This window comes from Cariama cristata, unplaced genomic scaffold, assembly GCF_000690535.1.
Source record: "Cariama cristata isolate BGI_N322 unplaced genomic scaffold, ASM69053v1 scaffold8462, whole genome shotgun sequence".
Lineage (NCBI taxonomy): Eukaryota > Metazoa > Chordata > Aves > Cariamiformes > Cariamidae > Cariama > Cariama cristata.
Genome location: NW_009602053.1, coordinates 16809 through 33836, shown reverse-complemented (window position 1 = coordinate 33836; position 17028 = coordinate 16809). Strand labels below are relative to the sequence as shown.

General features: G+C 39.2%; 1 protein-coding gene across 1 annotated transcript in view; it reads left to right on the top strand.

Moving 5' to 3' along the window:
* The window catches only part of TTC37 (tetratricopeptide repeat domain 37), a gene marked incomplete at its 5' end in the record, with an annotated part of 43667 nt that overhangs the window by 26308 nt on the left and 331 nt on the right, over positions 1-17028 (top strand). The window contains 10 exons of the mRNA XM_009694566.1: positions 1673-1891; positions 3326-3398; positions 4118-4171; positions 4282-4393; positions 5684-5812; positions 6446-6567; positions 8926-9084; positions 11762-11914; positions 13723-13853; positions 15552-15675. Of these exons, the coding sequence (XP_009692868.1) occupies positions 1673-1891; positions 3326-3398; positions 4118-4171; positions 4282-4393; positions 5684-5812; positions 6446-6567; positions 8926-9084; positions 11762-11914; positions 13723-13853; positions 15552-15675 (1276 nt within the window). The remainder of the gene's footprint in view (positions 1-1672; positions 1892-3325; positions 3399-4117; positions 4172-4281; positions 4394-5683; positions 5813-6445; positions 6568-8925; positions 9085-11761; positions 11915-13722; positions 13854-15551; positions 15676-17028) is intronic.

Below are 17028 nucleotides of genomic sequence, written 5' to 3'. Positions count from 1 at the left end.
CCCCGGGTAGTGGTTGTTCCCCCCGCCGTTTTGCCAGCGGACTCCTGAAGTTACCGAAATAGTGAAGGTCCATGACCTAGTACACTCTAAATGCTGAGTAACTGGTGATTAACTAGTTAGGAACCTGATATTTCCTACGTCCTGTGAAACACTGCAGACTTCTATTTTTGTCATAAACATCAACGAGAGGTTTTTTTAGATGACATTAGTTGTGTTTATAGAAAAAAAAAAAGTGGTAAATGGTTTAGGAAAGTAACGCTAGAGTGAATATGTCTAGAGCCAAACTGGAAGCCCAGTACTGCAAAGGTATATGGTAGATTTAAGTAATAAGAAGAAAAATGATGAATTCTGGTCCAATAGACAGATTTCTTTATTGACTGAAATTCATGCTAGATGACTTAAAGGGCCTGAGTAGGATCTTGAACGAGAAGCTGCCTTTCTTCTGTGCCAAGCTGGCCATGAGAAAAGAAATTTTTTAGCAGTTGGTATGTCTTTATAGCTGATATGATAGAATCGTGCTTCTTACTTGTTGAAGGGCAGCATCTTTGCACCAGATAACATAGCACTGGCTATTCAAGTTTATGTTTAACAACTCTTAGAAATTTTTCTTGCTAGGGACGGAAAACAAAACATAGATTTGAAAGTTTACATTCTTGTCTTTTTTTGAAGACAAAAATAGTCAGTAGAAGCTTGATTAGGAGTCTGTAGTTGCCTGATAAGTGCAAGTGAGCGGCACTTTATTCTCTAGTAATGTTCAGGACATTACAGTGAAGTAACTCCAAATTACTGGTGCCATGCCCTGTTCTGTTATTTGCCTCCATTCAGTTTGCATTGCAATTTATTGAATCACCTTGATTGTAAGAACACCTTCAACTACTACATCAGTTAAGGTCTTTGATTTTGGTTGTTTGTACTGAGCTCACTGTTTTCGCTGGAGTTGAAGATCAGGGGATTAACGTGAGTTAAGGATTCTCTGCCTATACTAGAAGAACGTGCTGAAAAAAAATCACTAACTGTATCTAGTAGATCTCCAATAAAGCTTGGAATACTGTTGATATGAGGTTAAACTGCCTGTCATAATGAAATGAATGGAACAGTGCAACTGATAGTGATACTAAAACTAATGGATGGTGGAAAGTGTGTTCAAGCTACCTTACGTTGAAACAAATCTTGATCTAAACGAGACATAAATTCTCAGAACATCCCTGTTCTCAGGAAGAGCAGTTCTATGCAGCAGGCTCATTTCTGGCTTTTTCCTTCCTGGATTTCTGTTGTAAAGCTGTAAATAGGCATGCTACAACTCTGTTACTAGTTAGAAGTACAGATGTCTTCAAGAAAAGAAAATAGTTGCCAGTGCTGTGTGTTTTCTCTTGCCATTTGTTTCATGGCTGCTGCTGAAGGAAAATTAATGTGTCACAGTCCTGCCAAGTAGTTATACATTATAAGCTTGAGTGTTGAAATGGCATATAACCACTGCTGTTTTCCATATCCTGAGACCTCAAGGATACTGTTCTATCTTGAGTCACGATCCCACGGTGAGAGGCTGTTAATTCTGTGTACCATACATGATACATAGGAGCAAGAGGACTCAAATAACAAGTACTGTAATGTTGACAGTAAGTTTAATTTGTGCTCCAAAATAGTCTCACCTTCCCTCCCTCTGATTCAACAGCTCATTAAAGGAACCTAGTACGGAAAGTCTGAAGGCTTTGTGCACACTAGGACTCGTAAAGCAGGATGCCACACTTGCAACAGCAGCCCTAAAAGAATTACTGAAGCATGAAAAAGGGGGCGATGGGATTTATGAGAGGTGCCTTATTGCATCTGCTGTTTATGCATTGCAAGGTAGAAATGTGGGGGTCCAGAGAGAACTCTCCAAAGCAATACACAGGTATGTTTTTTATCTTTCTTTATGTTGCCTTGTAAATTTATTGCTTTGATTACATTGAATAGTAAGCAAACCTCAGTTCACTTGCTCCATTCTTCTGAAAAAAAAAAATAATTGTTTTTCAAACATGAAGTCTTCACCTAAGGTTGTAGCATCAGGTGACAGCTTGTTTTCTGATTTATGGGATCAAATGACCGAAGTTTCATGGCTTGTTTGGGGTTTTGTTTTGGTTTGGTGGCTTCTTTGGTAGCTAGATCAGTTCACTGTTCTATGAAAGTATTTTTCATCATATGTAGCAGAACCTTCAACCTAGAAAAGTCTCTAAGGCTTTTATTTAGTATTTAACAGCCTCTGGAGCTGTTCATTCATGTCCTGGTTTTGACAGGGATAGAGTTAATTTTCTGCTTAGTAGCTGATACAGTGTGTTTTGGATTTAGTACGAGAGTAACGTTGATACCGCACTGATGGTTTAGTTGTTGCTGAGCAGTGCTTACCCTAAGTCCAGGACTTTTCACTTTCCCACGCTCTGCCAGGAAGGAGGTGCACAAGAAGCTGGGAGGGAGCACAGCCAGGACAGCTGACCCCAACCAGCCAAAGGGATATTCCATACCATCGAACAGCATGGCCAATATAGAAACTGGGGGAGTTGGCCGGGAGGGGCTGATCGCTGCTTAGGGATAGGCTGGGCATCAGTCAGGGGTTGGTAAGCATTGTATATCACTTGTCTTTTCTTAGGGGTGTTGGTTGGTTGGTTTGTGTTTGGGGTTTTTTGTTGTTGTTGTTATATTCCTTTTCGTTACAATTATTATTATTATTTTTATTATTGTTAGTATTTTATTTTACTTTAGTTATTAAACTGTTCTTATCTCAACCCACAAGTTTACTTTTTTTCAGTTCTCCTCCCCATTCCACTGGGAGGCAGAACGAGTTAGCAAGGGGCTGCGTGGTGCTTAGTCACTGGCTGGGGTTAAACTGCAACAATTCTGTTAGCTAAATGTCTGTGTTTAAATGTGTCCTGATTAGCCTTAGCGTTCTAGAAAGGCGGAACTTCAATCAATACCTTTAAGCTAGACATGCCACATAGTCTCTCCAGGTGTTTTTGGAAATATTCTTTATGCAAATCATTTTTCTCTAACTGCAATTAAAATTCCTTGTTCCTCACACTATGAGGTCAAGACCTGTAGTCCTAAAGCTTATCTATTTTCTTGCCGTAAATATTGCTATGCCTATTGTACATTTTATTTCTTTAGCCAGCAATATAACTTCAACATTGTGTTGTTTGTTTTAAATTACTACCCATGTCTATTTTCAACCACACTGTTTTTTGTTCTTAATAGAAAAAGATCCCTTTGGGATTTATAGCAACTGCCTACTGAGTCATGGAAGACCGGGTCCATATCTAAACCAGAAGGTCTAATATCCTTGTTCTTTTCCCAGTTACCCTGACAATCCTGCCCTCTGGTGTCTTCTGTCTCGGCTAGTTCCAGTGTTTGCAGCACAAAAGGCAAAAGTAAGTGCGTTGCTGTAGTACACGTATGCTGTGTACGTCCTGAGTAGTCTGTGTTGTTTCTTAGCTAAAAAGAACCTCACCCTTCGAGTACATGGACATTCACTAGTTCACAGGAAAACTTAACACTTATATACACAAGCACGTACTGAAGTTACATATCCAATTATTTGCATCTTTCATGGGAGAGCAATTCTTTATATTCTTGAAATAAATTTGCAGGAAAAATCTGCTAGAATTATTCCAACAAAAAAGTCTGTACTATGTGTAAGTTTTCTTTAGTTTTATACAGATATATGTGTGTATATAAAGATATGTTAGGATTTGTGTGTGTTCAATTTGGTTTATCTAGTCAGTTTGACTTTTCGCATTAGCCAGTATTTCCTTGCCGCTTTTATGCTTATTATTACCTCTTCTCCAAATAAATACTCTCTGTCTTAATTTATGTCAATTATATAAACAGAAATAGCACCTGAAAACAAACCTCTTTCTATATGGGGCTGAAATTAGAACCACAGCTTATGGATAAGCTCTAATCCTGAATGCCTCTTCCTAATTCTTTTTAAAGAGATCATGCAGTAGGCAGGGAAAAGATCTCATTGTGCAAACTTTGTATTTCTGATTAATAAAGATAAAAAGATCTTGGCATTACATTTTGTATAAAATCTCTTAGTTAATCAGATGTATAACCAAATCAATTCTTTTGTATTTTAATTTTGCAGGGGGGAGCTGTGGCAGGAAGCATTGCACATGCACTTGATGTAAACCATGGAAAGGTTTGGCTTTCTTAAAATGCAGACCTTATACTTCCATAAACAATCCTAAAATCAATTCCGTCTGATCACTTATGTTGTAATGTTAAGTCTCTTTTATGTTCTGTTTATAGGAGGTCCTGCTGGATATTGCAGTTAATCAGTTGGCAGCAGGATGTCACATGTTAGAAGATGAGAAAAACAATCCTCTGAAAAATATTCAGAAGGCAATCCACCTCTGTCCAGGTTGCTCTTTTTCTCAAACACAGTAGTGACTTTTTTTTGCCATCAGAAACAAAATTATTGTGCTAACAAAAAAACCTACTTTTCTTGGGTTGTTTTGTTGTTTTGGATTACCCCTGTATGTTTTGTGGAGAATGCTTAGAGTTGACATTTTAACTTGTCATTCCAAGTGTAGATATGGGGAATTAAACCAGACAAGAAGGAAAAAATCGCTGAGTTTTAAGGCTTGTTCTGAAAACACGGGCAATTTGTTAATCCCTCAGCAGGAGAAGAGATAAGTATTATTAGTATGTTAGACAAAAAGGAAAAAGGCATGTTCCCTTGGAGTCAGTATGCTACACCAAGCAGGAGAGATTTACTCATCGAGCCTGAGAATTTGGTTTGGAAATGTTCTGTTACAATGTGCTGGCTATGAACTATAGGCAACTCTTCTCCTATTACTGAATGATGATCTTCATGAAATGTATGAAGTGCAAGTCTCACGGGGTTTTCAAGTACCAATTTGCACATGATAGTGAAATATCACAACGTTGTTTCTTCTGCAGTAATTTTGCTCTGATGCGTCAGTGTGGCTGTAAGTTAAAAAATTTCAGTTACTTTCCCACAGGTACACACAAGAGTATGACTGCTATTCAAAACAAGTATACTTCACATTTTACTTTGTTAGATGTTCAAGCTTTGTTTCATTTTGCTGGCAAAATTCATTATCGCTGGGATGAAAATTTACAAGGGTGAAATCTTTAACTGAGCTCTGTCAAGTTCAGGACAGAGACCTCTCTGTTGCCTTTCACGGGGCTAGGTCAGGGTAAAGCAGACACTGCAATTAACTGACGCTAGAAGTAGGCACCTATCCCCGTAACTTTCACACTAGTGGTTGGACAAGACTGAGTCTGTATGATGGAAAGCTGTGGATGGCATCTTGGGATTTTTGCTGCCACTATTATGCACTAAGTGATAGTCAAGTTTAATCTGTGTAGTTGGAAGTGAACAGGCAGCTTCAGGTTAGCACACTAGGGGCTATGTGAAAATACATTAGTTGGCTTTAGAAACAGCATCTTTGTCTTACAGTTTGAAGAATCTTACTAGTTAGAGGAAAATAGTTATCAGCTGCCTTGGGCTGAGCTGATGTAAGGGTCTGATTGGATTATGTGCCTTGTTCTTGCTATCTCTTATTTACAGTGTGTGGTTCCATTGATGGCTGTGTTTTTATGCTTAATCTGGTAAAGGCCATTCTAAATGAACTACCAGCATATTTAGAATGGGCATGAGTTGCCTTTAACCATTCTTTTCTAGATAATCCTGCTGCCTGGGCAGTGCTGATGGCAGCCTGTCATGCTGAAAACACTGTTGTCTGTCTGAACAACACTCAGCCAAAGCGAACGGATCTAGAGATGACACTTGTATCTACAGTTTCAGCCAAAAGTAAGCTATACAAGTTTTCTAGTTTAAAAGAGTAAAATGAAATTGAAATGCTCTAAGCTTGCAATAGTCTTCTGAATTTCAGAAACTTGCAAATAAGCTTAGAATTGCTCAGTAGTGGTTTGAGCTGTAACTGTATTTTATCACATATAAATGCTAAATCCTAATGCACAGCTAGGATTAATTATTTAATCCAGCTTGCTTTCCCCTCCAAATCCCAAAATGCTTTTTTAAAATAGTACTTCTGAACTCTGATGCCTGGATGGATGGATGGATGTATTACAGCATAGCAACAATGCTTACAGGAAAATGATAAAGTACTTTTGAGTTCTGTAACTTTTCCAGTAGAGGATAACCTCAGCCTCATTCTTGCTCAGCATCCATAGTGTTTTGAAAACTGGAATTAAAATTCCATGTTTAATTGATTGTTCTCAAACCATTAACTGAAATGGTGATTCTTTTTTTCTGGTCTTCTTGCTTTTAATTTTACCACCTTTTACTGTTCCTACTAATGAAGGAAGCCATGTCAGGTTAATATTCCTAAAAGTTCTCCTTTACCAGATCTAGAGCATGTGACATGGTATGGCACTACAGGATATGCGGTAATCTGTTTAAGTGTTGTGTCTGTTTTTGCAGCTGGAGAAAATAACCTTCCACGTAATTATATCCAGACTCTTGAAGACTGGTGTCTATGTCAAGCAATTACCAGTCTAGAGGAGACTGGTAAACTCTCAGAAGCTGAGGCTCTTTGTACCAAGGTATGATGGCATCATACTGGCAGACTGTGGTAGAGTTCTATAGTAATCATCATTTGGGTGCATTTTACAAAAAGGTAGTCTTTGAATTAGCAGCTGTCAGTTCCATCAGAGCTACAGGGTGCAGTCGTTGTTGGTGTTTTCTTGCCTCCCCAAGATACTTGCTCTATTTGCAACAGCAAAACTGTGTTAGTAGTTGAAACAAGCAGTGTATGACATGACAAAGGTAAGTCTCACATGCCTGCCTTTCTTCATTAACCTGGTATTAAGCAAAGATTACAGAAATTCAAGGCAAGAAGTCCAGGTAGGAGACCTGCAGGGGCCTTAAATGTATTTTGCTCTGTTGTGTTGGTACTCCATTTCAGAGCCACAAGTGGATGCTACAAGTTTAACTATGAAGAAGAAAAATCTTGAGGCAACACAGTTGGGCAAGGGGACTAGGGTGTTAACAAGCCTCAAGTGTGTATTTCATGTGTTCATGAACAGAAGACTTGGCAAAAGATAAGCAAAAAACCAGTTGGACTCAGCAGCACACATTGAGTACTGTGTCCAGCTCTGGGGCCCCAGCACAAGAAGGACATGGACCTGTTGGAGTGAGTCCAGAGGAGGCCACAAAGATGATCCGAGGGCTGGAGCACCTCTGCTGGGGTTGTTCAGCCTGGAGAAGAGAAGGCTCCAGCAGACCTTAGAGCGGCCTTCCAGTACCTAAAGGGGCCAAGAAGAAAGCTGGGGAAGGGACTTTTTGCAGGGGCATGGAGTGATAGGGCAAGGGGCAATGACCTTAGACCAGAAGAGGGAAGATTTAGATTAGACATGAGGAAGAAATTCTTGCCAGTGAGAGTGGTGAGGCAGTGGCAGAGATTGCCCAGAGGAGCTGTGGCTGCCCCATTCCTGGAAGTGTTCAGGGCCAGGTTGGATGGGGCTTGGAGCAACCTGGTCTCCTGGAAGATGTCCCTGCCCATGGCATGGGGAGTTGGAACAAGATAAGCTTTAAGGTCCCTTCCAACCCAAACCTTTCTATGATTCTATGATCCCTGACTTTCATTAAGGAAAATGACTAATCCCATGCAAATATGCTCTTTGCTTATGGCATTTCTGTGTTAACGGGGAAGGGACTTTAAAAAAAAAAGAAAAAAAAAAAAATCAAACCAAACAGATCCGGTGAACATGCTGGCTTTCTAGGGGGAATTACATTCTTGTCTCTTTGTTTTCTTGGTGAGGAGGCGTTTTCCTTTTCTGGCAGGCATGTCTATTGACCTGTCTTATATTAACAAGGATCAGAGATTTCTAGACATACAAGGTGGTATCTGGGCATGGGGGAAGGTTGTGGTGGGTTTTGTTTGGGATTTGTTAGTTAAATAGGTTGGGGAGAGGACAGACAGTACCTGCAATTTGTGACAACACAGTAGTAACATTCTCTGGTACCACAAACTGTCATCGATAGTTTTGGACCCCAGGATTCTAAGAAAGCAATATAACTGGGGATAATGAGTCAGGCACTGCAGTTGTTTAGTTTGAGACAGGCAACGCGATTCCACACTTACTAATAGGGGAAAATAACCGCAAATACTAGCAACTTCTACTGTGTTTTGGAAAGTCTCTGCATGTCAGTGCATTCTTTGTAAAGCAGCAGCTTGTTAAGGACTCACAGACAACATACTTTGTTTTTTAAAAAAATGGGTGAAAAGTACAAGTGTTATTTCTTAGAACAGATCTGGTTTGAGTTATAATTCTTGGAAGTGTTGTGATTTCAACAGGTAAAATAACATATAATTTGACTTGCTGAAGCTTCACATGCTTCACCTGCAAAGTGTAAAGCAACAGATGGCTAATTTTCTGCTTTGCTTTTTTGCATGTGTTTATTCTAAAAAATACTCTATAGATACCTGCTGTTACTGGACAGGAGATGTTTAGTAAACTGCTTCTGTTCCAGTGAGAATAAAGCACCTTAGCTGGGAGAACTAAAATTGCTTGGAACTTACTCAAGGTAATTTTTAGCAACAGGACAGGTTTTTGCCTCCGTTAGCCCAAAACTTGGAATCACTGTGAACCCAGAGGAGAACTAGGAAGTCTGCCATTTACCTAACTATCTTTTTGAAACCTCTAGGGGTAGGACATGTACAAAATTTAGGATAGACTTCAAATGTATTTTGAGGACAGAAAAAATGTTAACCTATTTTCATGTGTCAATTCCTGGAACACTGCTTTGTGCAGAGTAGGAGGACGTTTGCCATGTTGCAGCCATCCTGAGAATGCTTTCAATGCTGTTTTCTGTAAAGATCGAAATTGAAAAATCGAAGTGTCTTCTGATATTTGGAAATGATAATTCTGATCTCATGTTCAGCTTTGTTTTGGTTTTAGGGTTTAAAAAGCTGCCCTGACCACCCAGCTCTGTTTTTGCTTTTGAGACAAGTCCAGTGTAAGCAGCTGTTGCAGTCTTACAAAGAACTTCCAGACAACATCCTGGAGGAGCTTCGCAAGACAGTCATGACCAGTTCAACTTCAGTTGCAGCCTGGCAAGTAAGTGTGGACCCTCTCCCTGGCTTTGGTGTGCCGGTCTCAGCAGAGTATGCACTATAAGTGGGTGATAATTTGTTTTGCTGCTTGGTTTTATTTTTCCGCCATCAGCCAGTGACAGAAAAAACAGCTTATATTCAGTTCATTAAAAAGTTGTTACACATTATATTAACTTTCTTTAATAGTTGAAATTACAAGGAGCGTTAGTAAGAGCAAACAGACACGGAGGCAGGAGAATTAAAAACTTGAGATAAACCCCTGGCACCTGTGTCTTTAGGGACGCGTGACTTGGCATGTGAGCAGAAACCAATGAAATATTTCATAACGCTTAAGAATATATGGAAGTAAATGGTTTCCTAGTGTAGTAATACACAATTCCTTATTCAGACTCTGAAAACCTGAATATGTCTCTTTCTCTGAAATCTCCTGACGTCAGGCATGACTGTTCTTTTGAGTAAGTGGGGTGTCTGCAGGGAAGACAAATCGCTCCCAGTCACAGTGTTCACTCACTCCCTTCCATGGCATCACAAAAGATCTTTTTTAGTTAATATGAAGGTGATATAACTCGCTTCGTATGCTGGTTCTGTGAGACAATCTGGGAAGTCTGTCTGGCACATACCAAGAGATCTTTCTGGTGATGCAGTATATTTATTTATTTATTTCTGAACCGTTGCTGTTAGTTACAGTTACTGTCTTCCTTTAACAAAGTTAGCAGCACATTGTTTAGAAAAATTCTGTGAACTTTTAGAGTCCTTTATGTAGTTGCAGGGTTTATGGTGCTCCCTCTGCCTGTTGAACAAATAAAACCCTGTTTGTGGTAAGATTTGCTAAAGTTCATTTCAGTCTTAGAAGATCAGTGCAAGGGTATTGTAAAGATCATTATCTCACTTGTTACACGGCTGCAGATCCTCTTCCCTTCTGGAACATATGAGTATCATTTGTGGAAAGGTGCTTTTTTGACACATTTTTCTTTGGTGTCTGAAACTTAATCTTCCTGAACTGCAGAACTTAGTCAGATTGGACTCACAAAATATGGGGGCATGCAAGACATGATTGTATCCTGTGTTTTAGTAATATATTTCAAAAATGGAATTAGGGCTTGTATTATAATAATTAGGGCTTTTTCAAGCATCCCTTGCGTAGCCAAGTGTCTCTTGCATACAGGCAGGGAGAATAAGTGAACTGAAAGTGTATGTGATTTGGGGGGAGGGAAGGGTTGTTTCAGTTTCATTTTTTAATCCATGCCACAGATAAGATACCTCTGAGGAAGATCTTTTCAGTCTCCAATTAAAGATGATGTTTCTCAGGGCTTGGATAGCATTCTGAAAAAGCCTGGCTGCTACATCTATTCCTAATGGATAGATCTATGCTTTTATGTTTTCTGGCTCTAGACTTCCTAAGGATTTGATAAATGTTTTGTCTTACTCAGAAGTATCCATCATGATGCCTTATGGTTTTACTCAGTTAGAGGGGGTATTAACTCTGCTTTTTGCTTAAGTTTTTGGCTTTTGTCCAAATGATTGTTTTGCAGGATGTAGGAACACTGCTGAACTACCGTTCTGATGGCTGTTCTACTTTTTGTGCCGTGGCTTATCAGGAAAATTGCAGAGGGGTTGGTCTAGATGACCCTTATAGGTCCCTTACAACCCAAAGCATTCTATGATTGCATGAAAACTGAGAAAAGCTGATCTGGTCGAGCTGCTGTTGTGCCTTTGCATGAGGGTTCTTTTCTCCTTCATATCTTGAGTGCTGGATGTCTTCAGCTGCAAAGAACTGAGGCCAAGGAAAGCTTTTTTTCCTGCAAATGAGTGGATATTTTACTTTATGAAGCAGTCCTGCAGCTTGATGTCAAGGATGCACAATCTCACTAGTGCTAATAAACGTGTTCTAGTATTTCTTTTCTTAATAACTTCCATGCATCAGAAAGGGTTAAGAATTTTGCCCTTTCTAGCACCAGCCATCCTTTAGCTATCAAAAGTCTAAGGACCTTTGCTTAAAACCAAGGGAATTGTTTTTTTGGTAAGAAATTGCTTTCTTTGCTTGGTGATCCAGCAAAGAATATTTCTGAATGTGACTTATGCATCTTGATGGATATCATGTACATATCAGGGATTTGCAAACTTGTGGCTGCGACTGCTTCAAAAAATGTGACAGGACTACAGAATTAAAGAGGGAGGAGTTAGAATCCCTTTTCTTTTCTTCAAAAGCAAATCCAGGATATCTTGTGCTGGCAAGGCAGACAGCAGGAGCATGAAACCCTGTACAGATCCCAGTGTCTACTTCCTTTGCCCCATCTGGCTCCTCCAACATGACTCTGCTGGGTCAGAAATTGTGTTGCCCAAGTCTACACCAATCATCTGAGCTCAGGCTCACATTGTAATGTCATTCTTCTTCCTGGTATTGCTCAGATGGGCTGGGAAAACTTGTCGTTGGTTGTCCATGGGTAGTCTAGGAGACTCCAGAATAAGTTACTGTAGTGAGGTGTACTGCCAGCTCTGCAGGAGACTACATTTTGCTTGGGGGTGATGCGCAGTGTGTGGTTGGAATGAGGGCTGGGTGCGTGGTGGTGTTTTAGCTAATAGTATGCTGTGGTACTTTCGTAAATTGAACTAAATGATATTACCTAATGGATGTGTGTTTTGGTGGCTCCATAACTGATTTGTTGGATGTTTATTTTCAGTGGCTGGCAAAAGTATATCAGTCTCAAAGAATGATGGTTGGAGCAGAGATGTGTTACAGAAAGAGTCTGCAGTTGGCGTCACAGCAGGGCAGCTGGAACGGGAAGTTATCCAGTCTGCTCAGCCTAGCTATGCTTGCACTGGAAATCTGCATGGTAGGATAATCAAAATTGTGTAACTGCATGATTTAACAGAGTTCATGGGATGTAAGGCTTCTGCAGTCTTTTAGAGAAGCCCCTGTTTAAATGACTTCGTGTGTTATGAATGACAACTAGAGAATAAAATGAGACTGCTAGGGACAGTGGATGGTTTTTAGAGTGCCTCTTTGTAAGAGAGGTTGCTGTGAAATAATAACCTAGAACCACTGTGTATGTAAAGAGGCTAATTTGTTCGGTAATGCTTATTTCTGTAATAACAGACTTGGTTTGATCACGCAAATTGACATACCTTTCAAATCTCCATCCTCTTGTTCAGACAACTGCCTTAATAAATGTTTTTCTTGCACCAGTACCTGGAGACTTCTGTGAAGTTTCAAGTAACTTTATGCGGTATGGTCATGTCTAGATATGGTGCCTTGCTCTGAAGTATAAAAACAATCTAAGGGAAGTGTACCTTCTGGTATAAAGAAAATTATTCTAGTCCTTACACAGAGGGGCCAGGTGAACATAACTCAAATTCTTGGCGAGTGTATATTCTCTTTAAACATTGTCACTCTATAAACTTGAAGTGCAGTACTAGCCTTCTTTAAAGCCTGGTGTAAAGTGTAGATATGGCTGTGATCTTGGCTAACATTTTTTCATGCATTTTAACAGATGATCGAGCTAACAGCTATAATCAAAGTCCGGCAAAGGAACCCCGTATATCCTGAGTGCTTATATAAGAAAAGGCAGTCAGTTTTACTGAGGATAAAGCTGCAAAGCTGTTGCTCCTGGTGGGAAAAGAGAATCTCCCTCAGTGTAGACAAGTTTCTTTCTCACAAGCCATATGCTTCAAAAGGCAGAATTTGTGAAGTGACAGGATTTTTCCTCTCATGATGCTTCTGTCCGTTTTCTAGTGGTCTGATCCCTGTTTCTTCTAGCTCCTAAATGTCTCCAAAGGTTACAAGGTACCTTCTAACTTAATTAATACTACTTCGTCAAATGCTGGCCTGAATTGCCTGAGAATATACAAGACTTTGTTTAAAAATGTAATTAGTACAAATTTGATTATCTCATCTCTGCTTTTTGCATGAGCAGAGCAGCTGACGAGTGAATTTCTTTTTGGCCTCTCTATCTGCACTGGCTTAACGAAATGTGCAAAAGCCTGGTGAAAACCTTGCTCAGATCCAAGAAAGCTCTGTGTTTGAAAATTGTTTGTCTCCCAGTTATCTGTCCAAATGAAAATTCAGGCACCTCTTCAAGTACAGTAGTTTGAATGCAATCTGGACGCAATGGGGATAATAAGATTTTTCTTAAAGCAAAAGATACAGGGATTTGCTCAATAGTTGCCCTATTAGGTAATTACCATCACGGAGTTAGTTTTTACTTCTGGTAAAATATGATGTCACTTCAGGGGATAAATTCTACGTTCTAGAATAGTCTTGTACATGGGATGAAGATTTACAAGTTCAAGAGCAAACAAGAGTTTGTGATTAAAACAAACATTACTAAAACATGTATGGAAAAAGTAAAAAGATTCTTCACATAGAAGAGCAAGTGGAATGCTGGCAAGGCAGTCCTAGAATATTTAATGTGACTTTTCCAGGCTCTTCTAACCAGTGTTTGTTGATTTATTTTTTTTATATTTTTTTTTTTTAATAGGAATCTCCTTCTAGCCTGCCACATACTTTATATAACTCAAAACAGCTTGAATTAAACGTGCTGTGTAGAGAGCACAGAAACTCATTTACAGTAGACACTACAATAAAGCCCTTTTTTTTTTTCTTCTTCTTTTTTTGGTCTTTTTTTTTTTTCTTTTATCATAGGCTAATGTCTCAAATGAGCGCTGGCCATCCTTGGTTCAGGAGGCAACAACTGAAGCTTTGAAACTTTCTTTTTGCCCTCTGGCAGCTCTCCTACAAGCACTGCTACAGTATAATCGCAAAATGGGAGCAAGGTATGCATGATCCTGTTAAGTTTAAATGGAACACACTGTCTAAAAGTACAAGCAGTCATTATACGTAGATCTAACTCCAAGAACTAAAAGAAAATTGGAAACTAAAATTAGTTCTTGAAGTAGTATGGCAGTTAAAAGGGAGAGGTGGGGGAAGGGGTTCATAGTGTGGGGAGCAGGAAACAGCAGAATCTTCCTCCTTTCTCAAAAAAAAGCCCGTATATGACCTTCATACCCAGAGAAAAACAGCTATAAGACAACTCTTACTTTGATAGCTTGTTACCTAAATAAATTAATCAGGAAAACTATACATTCTCAAAGATCTTGTTAAATAGCACAGTGGGAACAGCTATCGCTACCCTATCTACTGCTGGGATTCATCTTGACCCTAAATTGGGCTCGCAGTCAAAGTTTGTGTTCATTGCCAAACAACCCAGTGCGCATTGTGGCTTTTTGAGGAAAGGGAGGAAGATTAGGGAGAGGGGCCTTGGAAGCCTCCTACTTTGTTAATTTCGTTATTAAGTCCAGTGTGTCTTCTACAGTATTTTTGCTTAAACTATGGGAAGTTGGAATATTCTTGATGTTTTTGTTCAATAACTTCACCTGGTTTTATAGATAATTCTAGTAAACTGGCTTACTTTCCCTGTGGGCTTTTAAGAAAGTGACAGGCAGCCTAATGTGATTGTGATGGTGGTTGATTGTAACAAAATTGAGCTGAAAACTTATTTAATCAATGAAAATCACTCTTACTACAATTTTAGATGTTAACTTATGTGAACAGTAAGGTATATCACAAAATCTAATTGATCTGCCTAGATGTTTCAAAATCCTGAAACAAGAAATTAATCTTAAGTACAAATAGCAAACAAAAAACAGATGTAACCTCTCAACAGCCTGTTAAATCACAATGTACTGGAAAATCACATTGGTTATAAAGGATAGAAGTCTTGAAAAAAGAGCCAAAGATGATGGAGCACCAGTGAATGAATGTGACATCCCTAAACTTAATTGTCATTTTTTACCAAATTTCTAATGACACGGTGAATTTGAAAATGTCTTGGTTAGGTATAAGCTGACAGTATTGGAAGATAGTATCAGCCAAATAGAATTTTAGACTTTGCGTAGTACTCTATTCCAATTTCCTTCTGTTCCGCAATTTCACAAATTGCCTCTCTGTTTGCAGGAACAGCAGTATCTTTTGTAAGTGCCTGAATAAAATATATTTGTGTATAACATTAAATTCTATTGTGATTATTAAGATTTATGGCAGTACCTGCTTCTCTCAGGTGCACTGCCTTCCAAAAGATTTATTTCAGAGCTCTTAAACAGGAGAATACCTGCTGTAGCAGATCACATACTGAAATCAGAGACTCTACCGAGTTCACAGATAGCACGATGTTTATCATGTTATTGTAGCAGTCATAAAATCTGCTATGTCAATCTAATTTGAGTTACTCGCTAGTTAAAGCACTAACTTGAGTGTAATATATTAAAGATGACAATGGTGGCAGTATTCCTTAGCGTTGTAGGTGCACCTACATAGGGTGCAGCTCTGCTCCCTCGCTTTCTTGGGTGGTATGGAAATAAGGACCTTCCTTTATATTGCTCCTGATGGTTGTTGCTTGCTCTGGGATACTGGTACGTTATATGCAACCTAGTCAGTTGCATTTGATCTGGATTATGTTTTGGTTATGCCTCTAGGGAGACTCGTCGTATGTTGGCAAGAGTGGTTTATCAACCGGGGAATCCAGAAACCATAGCGTCAGTGGCACGCTGGTACCTCCTGCAACATCTGTATGCCAAAGATGATTATGAATTGATAGATGTAAGACAGTCCATTTTATACAGAAATTGCATCTATTTACATTGAATGTTGTGCTTGCAACTTGAAAGTGGGGTAGAGGGAGGCTAAGGAGGTGCTGGCTCGTCTGCTGTAGACATTGCAATGTTTAAGGATTCTGTACTGACAAAACGTACCTCAATTTTCAGAATTGCATCCAGTTTGTTTGAAAGTCTCCCATTCCTCCGTGCAATACTAATGAAAAACAAACAGTACAATCTCTTTCTAATCCAAACTGGCAGGAATTCTAGTAGTGACTCTTCAGTAGTCACGAGGACCATTTTATCAGAATTTTACCAGAATATATTAATGCACTAAAAATGTTAATTCTCTGTAGCCTGGCTGGAACAGTGTGGTATCGTTGACCCAAAAGATCTGAACAGTAGAGTCCTGTACTTTCTGTGCTTAAGACTTTTATTATATCTGTAATGGTACATTATTTTCAGTATGTAGTAAACAGTACATTGGTTTCTGTTGACAGTACTTCACAATTGGATTTGGCCAAACTCACAAATCCACACGACTCATTCACATGATGCCAAGGGGAGTGGTTCATTTTGGTTTGTAATTGGAGTCACTTTGCTACTCAAACTCTGAGTACACTCTCCTAATAATCTCACGGCTGCCACTAGCACAATCAGCTCATTTGCCCAGATTAACAGCGGTTCCCTGATGAAATTTTGAATCCATAACTAAAGTGCATTTGGAGGTACAACACATCAAGTAGGCTCAGCGTTGACAAAAATTTATACACAGACACGCAGGTTCATAAAAAAAACTAGTATTAATGAGTTCAGATGATCCTGGTATGATCTCATTACACTTGCTTCTGCAAAGTCATGTATATGCCCACCAATGAGTACAATAACAATAATGACTAAAGATTTGCTTGATTCTACTTAATGGTTTTTGGTTTTAATATGTATAATGCGATTGGATTACAAGAGAAGTGCCAGAAGCTTATGAACATCTGTGAACATTAGGCTGTCATGGGAGCTTTTTTAACTAGTAGAAAAGCTGCAAATAAGAGATGTGGAAAATAAATCAAGGAAGTGTAAATTTAAATGGGAGAAGCAAAAGGACACCTTGGCAGTTTAGTTTAAGTAGCTGCAGGGAATGCTCCTATTTGGCAAAATTAGATTTATACAGATGTACTAGCAGGAAGTATATCCACAGGGAGATAGATCTCATCCAGCTCTGTGTGTTTCATTGCCAGCAGATAACTTAATAGTCAAACTTGGTCTCAGCCTCAAGTAACAGATGATGCCATAGTAGTGCGTTGCAAGTGACTACAGGTTTAGCAACTCACTACAGGGTGGGCATTTTAAGTGCCTCATG